The sequence below is a fragment of the Hyaena hyaena genome, unplaced genomic scaffold (assembly GCF_003009895.1).
Source record: "Hyaena hyaena isolate Hyena2069 unplaced genomic scaffold, ASM300989v1 scaffold_5, whole genome shotgun sequence".
Lineage (NCBI taxonomy): Eukaryota > Metazoa > Chordata > Mammalia > Carnivora > Hyaenidae > Hyaena > Hyaena hyaena.
In genome coordinates this window covers 82,961-98,292 of record NW_024080637.1, presented here as the reverse complement: position 1 = coordinate 98,292, position 15,332 = coordinate 82,961, and the positions used below count along the sequence as shown (strand labels likewise).

At 41.1% G+C, this 15,332-nt stretch overlaps 1 protein-coding gene across 4 annotated transcripts in view; it reads left to right on the top strand.

Moving 5' to 3' along the window:
* The window catches only part of NFIA (nuclear factor I A), a 370,202-nt gene that overhangs the window by 286,337 nt on the left and 68,533 nt on the right, over nucleotides 1–15,332 (top strand). For all 4 annotated transcript variants that reach the window (XM_039238382.1, XM_039238388.1, XM_039238398.1 and 1 more), the window contains one exon: nucleotides 3,334–3,462. In XM_039238382.1, the coding sequence (XP_039094313.1) occupies nucleotides 3,334–3,462 (129 nt within the window). The remainder of the gene's footprint in view (nucleotides 1–3,333; nucleotides 3,463–15,332) is intronic.

The following is a 15,332-nucleotide window of genomic DNA, read 5'->3' as shown; positions in this document are numbered from 1 at the left end:
TTATAGCAGTCAGTAGGAGAAAATGTCCCACTGAAACACACCATTCTGCTCAATCTCTTCTTCTTGTTCCATAAAATTCCTTATTTTTGCATATTGAAAATAACTTTGAAATAATATTTTATTTGTTCCAGGAAAAGGGCAGTATTATTTTATAATCTTTTTTTAATATGATACTATTAAAAAATACATGAACTTAAAGTTTTGATTTATTAAGACAAACCCAGCCAGTCATTAATCCTTACAGTAATTGCACAACAGTTGTGCACAGCTAACTGGTACAAGACATTCCAACAAGAATCTTATTTTTAATCTATGGTGTAGAAACTAAACTTGATCTTGAAAATATAAGTCAAGATTAATGTTCTCTCACTTTTAACATAAAGTAGTTTACTCTCATTTTGAAATTTCATCCTGTCAATTAAGCATACGACGCAAATTAACCATACATTATGCATATGGAGAAAATATTAAAGTATATAATAAGGAAATGTGCTCAATACAAGTCTTTAAAAATTGAAAACACAAAGTAATTTCGAGATTCATGACAGCCTTAGGGTTCATGTTACTTGACTGTGATAAATTTAGAAGGTTATACATAGTTTGGCTTGTACTTCTTGCGTTGCAGACAGTATTTCTTTTCTCTTTAACTCTTTCCGAGAAGATTCGAATTTTGCTGTTTTTGAATTCGTTTTCCAACTTAATTATCCTTTATGTTTGTTATTCTCTAAATGTTACCGATATTCCCCCTTTTAAAAGACTAAATGGAAATGGTGGGTTTAAATCACGTCAGTATTCCTGCAGTATTTAGAATGGCATGGGAGGGGCGCCTGGGTGGCTCAGTCATTTAAGCGTCTGACTTCAGCTCAGGTCATGATCGCACGACTCGTGGATTTAAGCCCCTCATCAGGCTCTTTGCTGACAGCCAGCTCAGAGCCTGGAGCCTGTTTCAGATTCCGTGTCTCCCTCTCTCTCTGATCCTCCCCTGTTCACGCTGCCTCTCTATCTCTCTCTCAGAAATAAATAAAACATTTTTTAAAAATTTAGAACAGCATGGGAGGGGACACATGAACTTTTCAAAGAAATCGTAACTTTTCCTTGAGTCCAACCATTCGCTCTCTTATATAAGGTTAGTTCAGATACTGCATTTCATCAGTGATGCCATTGTCTGAAAAAATTCCTGCCATCTTAAAAGTTTTGACATTTTCATTTTCTGTTCTATTTCTGTTTCGTGACACATAGTTCAGGCATTTGACTGATTTTAAATCAGTGGACTGGTTGACAGCCTAAAAATGTGTTTTGCACAGGAGAGGTTTGAATGAGTTGAGAGATTTGTTTACATTTGGGTAACTTTGTATTTCTTCCCTTTAATTTTTTAATTTGAAATCTCCTTTCTAATGTAATTACGTGATTATACCTTAGGCTAGGTTACTTGGCCTGAATGTTGATCCAAAACCTCAATCCGTCGTAATTATGTTAGGATATTGGTATGGTGTGATTTTGGTAACTGATTCAAAGAGCAAAGAAACATAAACTAAAGTCACATAGTGACTCACTTTTTAATTCAAATCACATAGATATTGATCTGGAATGGAGGGGATCTAGATTCGTCAAGTGGGTATGAAATCACACACCACTTCATATTGTCTTTATGTTGTACCACGCAAATATGCTCACCAACTTGTAATCTGTTTCTTTCTTGGGGTCACACTCTCAAGTTTTGCTAGACTCCCATGCATCGATGAGTAAAACCACAGGTAAAGCTGAGACTGGTACAAGTAGTGTAAATATCTTTTCAGGCCACTTGCTGCGTCCTAGACCCTCAGTTAGACACCATGGAAACAGAAGGAACAAAGCAGACGTGGACTCTATCCTTACAGAATCCGTAGTCACACGTGAAGCTTGTGTTGTAGAACCTTACTAAGGAGATCCGTGGTCAGAAATAATAAGGACACATTTAGATACAGCCCAAACGAAGTTTTGGAACAGATCTGTGTCTACCAAGTGCTTGGCACAGTGCACAGTAGTCAGTAACTACTCAAAAACAGGCGCACACTAATATCATTATTATTTTTATTACTTATTTTGCCAGCTCACCCCAACAATTCTCTGGTCATAGAATACAGCACATGTAGACCTTATGTAAGTAAAGGGGATTTGATTCCTTTGACATGAATACAGACCAATTTTGAGCTGCGAATTTGAGAGAGCCCAAATTTGTCCTGTGATGTGGAGATGAGGAGTCATTTCCTTTATTTTTATATCCAAGTTTTCATTGTTTTAATTGGCACCCTACCAAACTGATAGATGTCTCCAGCTGTGTGTGTCAGCACGGTTGCTGAGGACATTACAAACTTAGTGATTACAAGAGACTATTTTCCCATTATTTTCTTCCCAGAGCATTTTCTGTGCTGGAGATGTTATGAAAACCTCAGAAACTATAGTAAAAATACTGTTTTTAAAAACAAGTTTTTATTGTATTTTCTTAACATAAAACTAATGTATGTTCATCACAGAAAAAAACAAGTAAGCAAAAAAGAGGCCATGAAAATCACCCAGATCCAACCCACAGAGAGAACTACTGTTACCCTTTATGTGGATTTCCTCCCAGCTCTTTCTCTGTACCACAGAAATATATTTTTAAATGGCCTCATAGCACAGCATCCTATTTTCTAATCGCTTTCCATGTCTTTAGTCCATGTCATTAAGTAATTATCTTTCCATGTCATTATTTTTTTATAGTATTATTTGCCTGGGTTCTATCATATTTATTTAACCAGTTTCAGTTGTTAGGAGGCATTTAAGGACTTTTTACTCTTTTCTTTCCTTTTTCTACTATAAATAATTCATTGGATGAGCAACTGAGTTGCCATTGTTGAGGGTTTGTTTGTTTGCTTTTTAATGTTAAAATGGCTAAATTATTTAGAATGTGGAGGAAGGAGCTTGGTGCTTACGAAAGGTACCTGGCAAGATGAAGTGACTGCAGATGAGGTCTTCCTGTGCCTTCGAGAGCCTCCTTCCTGAAGGGTCCTGGGAGCCACAGGGACATACAACTCACAGGCAACCCTGGAACGTGGCCCTCTGTAATTAGGAAAGATCAATAGTGCCAAAATGGACTGCGATTTAGTAGAATCGGTTGACATCAATTATAGTCGGATTTATCAGGGGACCATCCTGTCACCTGTTTGTTCTCATGGCAAACTCCAAGCAATTCAAAACAAATTTTGCGCTCACAGGTGGATTTCTGTTTTTAATTCTTTCAGTTTTATCTTTTAGGTTGTACAAGCTGTCGTGCCATGAATTAAAGTGTGCTTATCACTCCATCCTTCTTGCCAGGAATGCCGTCTCCAACCACACTGAAGAAGTCGGAGAAGTCTGGTTTCAGCAGCCCCTCCCCTTCGCAGACCTCCTCCCTGGGAACGGCATTCACACAGCATCACCGACCTGTCATCACAGGACCCAGAGGTGAGCTGCTCCACGGGCTCCCGTGGTTGCATTTAGATCATGGCCTTGGGAGTGAGTGTAGCAAAGTGAGAGACAAGGAGGCCTCTCCCAGAACGCTGCAAAGAGCAGCGACTGTTCCAATTCCTCATCCTTGGGGACGGCTTTGGCACCAAACCCTTGATCCGTACCTAAGGCCAAAGAGGGACCCAAACCTCTCATTGCCAGGGGGATGTGCGAAGAGGTGGGAGGTCATTGGAACCAAACCAAAATCAAATCTGTCCTACAGGCTGTACAAGAGGAGTGTGTATGTGTGTGTGTGTGTGGATGTGTGGGTGTGGGTGTGGGTAGGTGGGCTAGGTGAGTGTATTTCCCTGTAGTTAGTTACCTGTTTGCAAGTAATAGCTGTTTTTCATTCCCTCATCCCTGCCGATTCCCTTTCCTTGAAACCTGACTTCAATATGTGGCATTTTGCATTGAGATTGTTTGCATCACGGTGTTGACGAGCAGTCTTCACTCACTCCTTTTGAAGTGGTAGATAGTTTGTCTGGTTTTCATTGCAATGTTTTCATTATTTTTGTCTCGTGTGCTTTTATGTTTATTATTAAAGTGTGTCCACAAGAAATATGATTTGTATTTCGCACTAAAGACAAGCTTTAAACCTCAAGAGAATGTCAGCAAATCACTTAACTCGATCTTATTGCAAGATGAAAATATTTATTAGTTTGTTTATGAAACTCTCCACAGTAGGAGTATGGATAATTGTAACCACATTTACTTTCTTCCATCAGATTGTCATTTAGGTAGGTCTGTGATCTACCAGCTGGTATTATAGAACATCCTAGAAAGTTACAGTCTCTTATCTACCTTGACATATACCTGGGGAAACTGATATTTCTTGCATTAATCTCAAAGTTAGCTCCACAAATCTGAATCCCTTTATGAATACTCGGGGTGCATCTCAGGGAAGCACTGAAGTTGAGAAGGCTGGCCAACACACGCATGCATAAATCACATGGGAAAAAACCCAAGTATTTGGACTATTTCGTGAAGCAATTACTATATTCACAATTATGAAAATGTACTTGCTCCATCTTTTGACATGTGATCTTGACAGGATTTTCTCAAGATGCCTTATTATTTTCACTTGTGTAGTGTATGTGTGTGTGTGTGTGTGTGTGTGTGTGTGTGTGTGTGTGTTATAATCAGAAGGGCAACATATATGTGTATTTTTTTTGCTGGCCTGAAAACCTTGCAGCTGGGTTGGATTATACAGTCCCAGAATGAGTCTCTTTAAATGGGGTAGTATTATGATATTATCCTCATAGTCAGCATTCATTAGGAGGCTCAACTGTGGAGGAAAATAAAAGATACAGAATCCTTTTATTCAGAAGATTTTTGGTCTCAGGGAGATAAGGCATGTGATGTTTCTTATCTTTTTTATGGTCATTCTAAATGCTAAGTGAATGTTAAAAGTAGAAAATTTCTGTAGGAACTCAGAGGAGGGGACTATGGAGTCTCATTCATTCATTAAACAACAGTTTCCTGAGTGCCCATCACTGGAGTTCAGTGGTTCCTGTCCTCAGAAAGCATACAGTATAGGGCAGAAGAGAGATACAAGGAGATAAGCATTCAGAAGATAATGTGGAACATGCCATTACCACTTTTTACCAAATAAAGACATTTCAAAGTATAGATAGCACTAAAGTCAAATCTTAAAAAGTTGCTTATATGAATGGAAGGCATTCTAAGCAGAGGAAAGACTCGTAGTGTGGCAAGTTAGAAAGGATGGGGAAGAATGATGTGCCAGCCATAGGGATAGATGGATAAGGTGCCTCTTTGCCTTTCCACTTATCCTGTGGATTGTTTAATGTCCTCACCAGTAAATGGGCCAATACTATTGCTGAAAGAACTTTTCCTCCCAGCCTCCCATTCTTAGATAGAAACATGGTAAGATGGTATTTGTAGAGACTGTCTACGGACCGTCTGTGCTTTAAGGAGCATAAAACGATGTGTGTATGTTATCATTTATTCAGTAGATATTCAGTGACTTCTATGCGTCTTGCCTTAAAGCCGTAGTTCCACAAATTATGACAGTAGTTCTAGCATTTACCTGTGAGTGCCAAGATGGGGGGCTTCTTCATGCTACATACTTAAGCATATTTGCTAAAACCACCCATGCTGGGTTGAACCCTAGCCTTCAGAACAGTGAGCTTTGATCTCCTATTCATAGCATGAACAATGTTTATGAGGAAGAGAGAAAGACGCCTAGTTCAAGAATTATGAAATACCAAAGATTCTTTGTTTTCACCAGAATTCAAGATGGTTCCCAGTATCCTCGGTTCTCCTTTCTGGAAAATCTACTCAGGTACCCATTCTTATTGCACCCTGCCCCCCTTAGTGGTCTGGTAAAGGGAATTGGAATGACATAGATGCAACTCTTCTGTGGTGTCCTTGTGGCAAGAATCACAGAGTGGAGATGGGCTAACATGAGACATTTTGGGCCTAAGACTTTTTTAAGGTTGGCATTGAGCCTCTCGCTGTCTAAGAAATATTTGCTGCAGGTGCCATATTGCCCTTTATTCTTCTCTGAACCAGTTGCAAAGCTAATGCTTGGAATGAGATCACAGGATTAAAAGCTGATAGTTTAGGAAAATGAGGCCAAACTGAAGGAGAGAGAGAGTCTGACTGAATGAGCCACTGTGGCGTAAATGTGATGTGTACATAAAGGAGACTTCAGCCTCACATATTCCTTTTATTGTAAAGAGTTGCCACAACCCAAATCAGTAAATCATTAGAGAATCCAGACAGACAATAGAACTTCAAAGGGCCTGGAAGGAGAGAAAGGTGTGTCCTTTATCAGGGTCCTAGAGCACAGAGATGGGGGTGGGGGAGAGATTGTTTACTGCACCCTTGCTCAGAATCACATGGTGTATTCACCTCTGAGTAGTACTCAGATTGCCAGGATTCTGCTGCCTTCTTTTAAAATTTCTATGGGAATACCTTGACTAGACAAACCCCAGTTCATAAGAAATAACTGTGTTGCATATCTCAGTGCTCAGGCTAGAGGTGATATTTTAACAGAGCGACAGCAAAGCAAGCTCACCTTGCTAAAAAAAACAAAAAACAAAAACAAACAAAAAAAAAAAACAGCCCTATTTTTGACTACAGACATAAGCCACATTTGGGAATTTGGTGGCCAGTTGTTACAAAGGAAACCTCTCTTTGAAACCTTAAAGCAAATGCAGAAAAATAGGGCCTCGAAGGGAGGCACCATTGTATAGTGAGTAAGCATAAAAGCGTGGGGGTCAAAGGGCCCAGTGTCTGAATCCTGTCTCCACCACTTTTACCAGCCGTGTGAACCTGGTACTGGGCTTTACTCCTCTGAGTCATAGATTCCTCCTCTAGAAGTTGGAGGTCGTAGTCCCTACCTCAAGAGAATCATGTTATCTCGGGAGCACATGAAATCGTGTATTTACGGTTGTTTGCACAGTACCTGGAAACAGAGTGTGTACTCAAGTCATGTAAACCCTTAAATCACCCATTTTCACCCAAGCTTTGGAAATGTTCATGCCGTCCCTGTTGCTTCCACCTATCAACATTTTGCCCGTGCCAAGACCAGCGCCAGTACGATTCTCTACATGAAAACCCTTAGCTCCACGCAGGCTGACATCCCCTCACGCTCTATAAAGTCCCGTAGCCTTTCATGTCTGCAAATTTCCTCCACTGGTACCTTTGTTATTAATGTCCACGCTTTGTCGTTCTCCTAGAATGAAACCTCTGAAAGGGAAGTTCTAGAACCTACACTTTGTTACCTTCGTTGTGTCTCATGCAATGGATATTACTCTCAAACGTTGGTTGAATAAATAAAAAGGACTCAAATTGCACATAAATGTACCCAAAAGACAATATCCTCTCCCCGACACAGACAAGATCCCATTGCTTCAGAAGAACTAAGGGTGATAAATAGGTAGTAGTTTGTGCAGGACTTCTGTATAAGGAGTGTCCATGATAGGGAAGAACCATGGCCTCCGTCCAATGAAAATCTTTATAAGATTATATGAGTAAAGCTTTGACATGAAAGCAATAGTTTTTCTCATTTTATTGCTAGTGTAATCACTTCCCTATATGCATAGTGAAGGAAGAAATATGTGTTTGTTTTTAACCCCCTCTCTAACATTGGCTTTCTTTGTGGCTTTGATAAATCCTTTAACCTTGCGGTCTCGGTTTGACCATCTGTGTCATGGGGAGAATACTTGGGCCACCTATGTAGTTAAAATTAGGTAAAGGGATTAAAGCATTTTGGAATATCCTAGGGAGTGGAGAAGACATTAAGTTTCCGTAAAAGCATCTATATGTCCTTGTACACTATTACAGTTATTATGTACTTTAAGCTGAAAGACTGGGCTTTCAAAAACTTTCTTTTGCCAGCACTTAAAATTTCAGCCATAATAAAGCCTTTAATCACGACAGTGATTTAGAAATCTTTGCTTTCTAAAGAATTCTTTCCTCTGCTTTTTAAACAGTTGTAAGTTTGTCTGACAGTCTAAAGGGTCTAAGTCCTTTAAATGTGGAGCAATCAGTGATATTTTAGTTTCTTGAAAGTTCATCTTCTTGAGACTTAGGTGTCTGCCTAAAATCTTTGCTGTTTTCAAAAACAAGCTGATGAATGATACTCAATTTAAGTATTTCATTTAATTGAATGCTTTACAGTAAGTAAAGCAGCTCTATGCTCTAGGGATTTAGAAATGGGGAAGAGCAGGCACTGTCCGCATTGCAGAGGTTGAAAGTAATTAGCAAGTGAGCACTTACGGAACTTCCTCTAGAATCACAGACTTTCAGAAGAGGCCCTGGAAATTTGGTCTAATTCGTTTCCTGTATCAGTTAAGAATGCATGTGACTGCAAGTAACAGTAATCTGACCTGTTTGGTCAGATTTTCCTTCTATAAAAACAAGTATGTGACTCAGGACTATTGGAGTCCAAGGATTGAGATTTTTCTTCTCTTAGCCTTGCTGTAGTTGGTCGTGCCCATCCTCCAGCTGTGACCTCATGGTCACAGTGTGGCCACTGCACTCTTGCCTTACATTAGCATTCCAAGCAGAAAGAAAAGCCATATCACTCTGCCACCTTTTGTAGAATGTTATGCTGCATGGTCAGAACTATGTCATAAGATCACTTCTAGCTGCAAGGGAGGCTAGGAAATCTAGACTTTTTTTTAGCTGAACATATTGCCACTCTGTATACAAGTGGGGCTTTATAAGTAGGTAAGTAGGAGAGAAATGTGCTGGTTAGCAGTTAGTAACACATTCCATTTTACTCTTGCAGATGAGAGAGATCTCAGCCAAGAATAGAAATCAAGTCTCCAACTCAGTGCCTTTGCCACTAGATCGTAGGCTCTACCTTTTTCTCCCCTCCGGGAGAAATAAACTACATTTATTTAAACAATTAATTTGTTTTCACATTTTTTATTAGTCTAAGACATAACATAGCCATTTAGATCTTTTGATAAGCATGACATAACCCATGTTATCACAATGAGTTTTTTAATAACGCCATAAACATATCACTTGACCTTTTTTTATTAGCCCATGAATCCTTGCTACTGGTAATGTAGGATTTCTGTTAGATGCACATCCCTTCAAAAAACAATTTTTGAGGTCAGTGTGACTTTTTCTTTTTTTTTTTTTTTTAACAGTAATGAGCAACTTTATTAGATTTTTTTTTTTTTTTTTTTTTTTTGGTAAAGCATACATTTACTGTTTAAACAAAGAAAAAGGAGTGGTCCAGTTGAAGAAGTTCACAATCTAGAGACCATCTCTGATTTCATTAGAGGTGTCTTAGAGTATCTCAACTTGAGCGCTTGAGGTAAGCTGAGTCACTGAGCCACACCTTGTGAGCTCATGCCTGAAGACGTGCTAGTTCCTATGAAAACACGAGGGCCACACGAAACCGTCTTCAGCCACACCGTCTTGCAGGATAGACACAAAAGAGATACTTCAGACATTGTCCTTATCTGGAGAACTATTTACAAGTAGCCCTCTCAAGCATCTGGACCTGTTTCACTTCACCATGTTCCCTAACTAGTGCCGCAGTGTGACTTTTTCAATATTAAAATGGACTTGCAGACTCCCATTACTGTCTGGGGACCCATTAGTTTTTTCCACAAATATTTACCAAGCACTTAACAGTGTGGACGAGGGGCTCTACCAGTTTCTGAATAGAGTGAACAAGAGAAGCTTGGACTCGCCTGAGAGTCCTGACCTCTCGGTGGATGACAAGACAAGAAAGCCAGCAGGTGTATTACTGTGATGGGGAAGCGCAGGCTGTTGTCGGGGACAGGGCATCCTGATAGAGATTGCTGTGGCATTTGGCACTGTGAGAGTCCAAACAAGCCCAAGACTGAGCCCCTCTTCTCCAGCAGAGTACCTTCTCATTGCAAACACGCAAAACAAAGCAACAGCAAAGAAGTCATGCTTTCATGTAACTAAGTACTGAGTAATTAAAGACATACACGATGTGAGCATGAGACTAAACTGCCCACTTCTTTAGGAGTCAAGAAGCATATACAATGAAGGGAGCTTAGAAGTAAAATTGCCCTGGGGCGCCTGAGTGGCTAGGGTGGTTAAGTGCCTGACTTCAGCTCAGATCATGATCTCACAGTTTGTGGGTTCGATCCCCACGTCGGGCTTTCTGCTCTCAGCGCAGAGCCTCTTGGGATCCTCTGTCCCTCTCTCTCTCTGTTTCTCCCTTACTTGTGCACTCTCTTGCTCTGTCTCTCTCTTTCTCTATCTCAGAATACATAAACATTTAAAAAACTGCCCTAGTACCAAAAATATACATGAGATGTACCAAAACAATAGCCATATAAACCAAAGATTCATCGTGTGGCTTTCAAAGGGCCATGCCAGTTGCTGTTTGGAGAGGTGGGCAGAAGCGTATATGCTCTGTGAACCTAAGTTCATGATCCTCATGATTCAAGCAGGGATCCTGCTCTCAGTGATGAAACATCTGAGGGTCTGCAGTTAACAATATCTCCCGGTTTAGCCAAGAAAAACATAGTGCAGAGAATTATGAGAATTCAGATCACCTTCCAGGAAGCTGAGGTCACCAGGAAAGGTTGGAGGAGTGTAGAGCCATAGACCATAATAGAGGAGGAAGGAAGGAGAGGTAAAATGTGAAGGCAACACTTAGCACTAGATGGCAGGAGCCATTAGAGCAGAACCTATGGCTTTGTTGTTCCTCTCCGCGTCCCTCAGCCTCGTGCCCGGCATAAGGAAGGCACTCAGCAAATGTTTGCTGAATAAATGAATGATTGCATGGATTTGATTGAAGGCACACAGAAAGTTTGGGAATAACAGGGAGTTCTTTCTATCCCCCATGTGTAATAATAATAGCATATTCAAGAGCATATATTTAGTAGCATTTAGGGAGACGCATTGCATGGTGAATAAATGCTCAATGTACATTTGCTTTGTCTTAATGAAGAGCTTCTAATTGATAGGCATTAAGAGAAATACCAAGCTCAAAATTATTATCTGCTGTAGGATTACAATTTTTTTTGGTTCAAGTGAAGGACCCACAAGAAGGCATACCCCCTTTATCTCCACCGTAACCGTGGCACCTGTCCCTTGGCACGGGTCCCCAGTACCCAAGTGGTCTGCAAACTTCTTTGCCTCTTAGGAAAGCTTTTAACTTAGTTGTAGAACCTGCCGGTGCTCCTTTCAAAAGAGCTGAATTTAATTTGCCTCTCCTGGTTTAGTGCAATTGAATCATCTCAGGGAAACGAGAAGCAATTAAGTACCTGTTGCTAACAAGGTGCTGAAATAATCTGCCAACAGACGCAGGGTGTTTATTTATTAGCAGAGTATGTCATTGAGAAGACATTACATTGTCACTGTACAATAGGAATTGCCAGAATTGATTTTCAAATGGAGGCATCATGGACCTAAGAACACCACCTCTGAGGTGCACTGAAAGGTAAGTAAGAGGGCTTGTGAACATTGGTCAAGGTTAGCTCTGCTGCTCGTGTCCAGCCCAGTGGGAAACACTGCCGGCAGGATTTGAAGGATCTGGAAGGTACAGAGGAAAAGCAGCTTTTTAGTGAAGGCCCTTTAAGTCCCAGTTCAGGAAATTATTAAATTCATTAGCCAGATACTTACAACCAGCTATTACTGCCCAGCCGAAGGAAAAAAAACAGTGCCAGCAAATGTTTTAAAACTACAACTAAACAAAAGTCAGGAAGCGTGTAATTAAAACTGTACCTTTATTGTATTGTAAAGAGTTTCACTATGACATGGAAAATATTTAAAGGAGAAGGCTGTTTAGCTAATTTATCTGCAAGTGAACTGCTTAGTGGAAAACTATCCTAAATTAACTGTGAGGCCACCCACCGAGCGAACCTCATCAAAGGCCACGGCTGTTCAGCTCGGTTCTGTGTAGCCATTCAATAATTACTAGATAAATGCATAACTAAAAGCTCTATTACACTAATAATTTGTACCGAGATAGATGTGTGGGACACCCTGCTGGGTTAATTTGTCATCCTACAGCAAACTTATAAAGAGAGCTCTTCTGTAGGGGAACCGTGCTAATATGTGGTCCCAAGGAGGACAGGTCAGACCAGTAAGACCAACTGGCTCCTTAATCTCTTAAAGAGGCAAAATGCCCCCAGGTTGAGGGCCAGAGACAAAAGTAGGGTGATTAACCACAAGGGCCTGGATTTAAACTCATCTTGAAGCTGCCCTCCCTCGGGGTTTTTCTGCCCCTTTCTCTCCACCTCTCTCCATCTCTCCGTCTCTTCCTCTCCCTCTTCCTTCCCCCACCTCCACCCTGACCATAGACCCACATGCGCGCACACGGTAAAGGCAGCGGTTCTGAGCAAGGTTTCTCTGAAATCGTCTCATTGATAAGACTTTCTGGCATTGCTTGAACTAAAAATCACTATCAGTTCCTTCTTCTTGGTTTAGCTTAATATAATGTTGATTCCATGTTTCGGACTCCTTTATTGTCCTATCTTCGGAGTAGCATAAAAAGGTCGGTATTGGACTTGTATCTCCTCTTTATGTGGAATGTTTTCTTCTGGCACACATTTATGCGAGTATGCACACACACACACACACACACACACACAATTGCTGTTTTAAATATGAAGCTCACATTGAAATTTCAGTGCAGGGTTTTCAACCTCCCCTATTGACAGAACCATAAATCATGTTAAAGTTAAGTGAATTACTGTAGCATGGAACTGTGGCTTTAACAATGTTTATGTAGTATCAGCTTATCATCCATGTAGGCACAGAGGGGTGAGCACTGATATTTGAAATGGGAACGTACGGCCCCATTAATGTGCTTGCAGTATCTCAGAGAGTCACCTACTTCATGCTGCACCCTTTGTATTGTTGCAATTAGTGTACTTAATCACGCGTATAGAATGGTTTTTAAAATGTATATTTCTGCAGTAAATTTATATTTGGCATCTGCCATTTCTTCGCATTCAGTGGCGGTTACTCTTACCGCCCACCCCCATCAAACGCTTCCTTTTTCTGGTGTGCAAAACACACATGAGCAACATCAGAGTTGCCAGGTTGCAATACAATAATAAGGGACCGGAGAACAAACACTTCTGAAAGGAAATAAACCGTTTGACCTCCAAAAAGTAATTCAAATGGGAGCAGCAGAGTGCAGTGAAAAGTGCATGGGCTGTGGAGTCGGCCAGAATTCGGAGCCTGGCTGGCCGCTTGGGAGCCGCGTGTGCTTGAACTAGTCACCTGTCTTCTGCCCGCCTTTTATTTTCCTACCTGTATAAAACTTGAAAGCGTGAGGAGGAGGAAGTGAAATGACATGTGAGAAGGGCTGGGTACTGTCACAGCATGTCACTAAATGTTCACCACCTCTGGGATGTCTTCTGTCCTCGCTTTGAATGTAGTTCTCTTGAGAGGGTCCTTACTTCCTTCATTCCTCAATCCTCCTCCCCACCTGTCTTCTACCTGCTCTCACGGGTCCTCTCCGCGAGGAGCCCCAGATGCCCAGACGAGGAGATGCGGTCCCAGGGAAGTGAGCCAGCCTGGTTACCCCATCACACTGGGAGAACCGGGGAATCTCCCCAGTGGGGCAATCAGTAGCTCCCTCCCGGCATGGGGAGCCCTTAGCCGTGGTAGAGACTTCACTTTGGCATGTCTTCATTCAGGCATGGCTCTTGCTCAAGTTAAGCACCGTTTTTGTCAGCAAGAGTCTGTTGTTTATAGGAATCAATTCAGCATATAATTATTGAGCACTTCGCATCTGCCACGCAGTGTACTCGGCCCTAATGAACAAACCAGACAAGTCCTGTGCCTGCAGCCTAGTAAAACAGGCAGCTATGAAACAGGTTCTTATTAGTATGATGAGATTAATGAGGGAGGAATTCAAGAAAGGGATAATATAGCACAGGTATGTAGAGTATTTGTGGGGGTCCCTTCTATTGGCCTGCGATAGGAATTTAGAAAACCTTGGCATCCTCGAGGGAGATCTCCAGATCTTCCCAAATCCCCAAGTTCCTGAACATCATAAAAAGTTGCAGAATTACCACACACCCAGTAATGGATGGCTTTGAAGATATGTTAATATAGACTCCTTTTCATGTGAAATGTTCTTATAAGTGAGAGAAACACAACCAACTTCCTTACCCATCCCTCTACTGCTCTGAAAGAAAATCACAGATTGGTGCTGGTAACCAAAAAATCTAGGGGGTTATGGCTTCAGGTAGAGCTGGATCCAGGAGCTCAGGTGATACCTTCAGAATCTGTACGTGGTTCAGACTCCCCTCAGCTCTGCTGTCTTCTGTGTGAACTTCATTCTTAAGCTGAATCTCCTCGGACACTGGCATTAATGACATGAGCAGCTCCAGGCTTAATTTTCAGCAATTTAACAATCCCAAGGTAAAGAGAAGAGCTTTTTTCACAATAGATCTAGGAAAGGTTCTGCTCCTGGATGCTTATGGCTCCGATTGTCCTGGTTTGGGTCATTTGCTTGGGTCACTTTTGGAATAATCCTTATGCTTAAAAGATAAAGGGGTTTTCTTGTTGGCGTAGCCTGGGTTGTATGCCTAACTGCAGAGCCAGAAGTACATTCTAAATACATACACTGAGGCTGAGGGAAGGATAGGTAACCCCTCCTCCGTCTCCCCCCCCCCAAAAAAAAAAAAAAAAAAACCATAAGAGCTCTGTTTCCAGACTTTCTCACTAGCCAAAGTGACTTACTCCTACAGTTAGGACCTGCAGAGCTCAAGTAAGTTCAGGTCCTAGAAAGTAACTATTAGCCCAGGCCAGGAAATTCCAGGTCCTTGAAAACAGTTCAGCTCTTGATTCCTGGTCATCTCATGTTGCCACATTGCATTGTATGATCCTGAGGATTTGTCATGTACCCTAATTTATTCTAAAAAAACTTTCTAAGAATAATAAATAACCCACAGTCTAATAAACTATCTAGCACGTAGCTGATTCTCAACACATACTTTTTAAGCGAGTGAGCCCCACTATGTACTAGAATTAATTCTAATCTCAAAAAGACCTTTTTTTCTATGCTATTGTATCCAATTTATAGATAAAGAAAGCAGGCTCAGAAATGTTAAGTAATTTTGCCCAGATTAGGAAAGGGAGTGGTGATTTCAAACCCAGACTGCTTGAACTCTAAGACACACACTTGCCGTACAGTTTCCATTTTGCAGTAGAGGAAACCAGGAGGGACACAGAGCTGGTTGATACCCAACCTGGGACAAAACCGTGAACCTCTGACTGGACTATCTCTTCCCATACTTCCTCCCTGTGTGTGTGTGTGAAGTCGACCACAGGAGTAAATCTTTCACTCCTCTGGGTTATATTCAGGAAGATACTTGGAATTAAGGAGTACGTTTTGA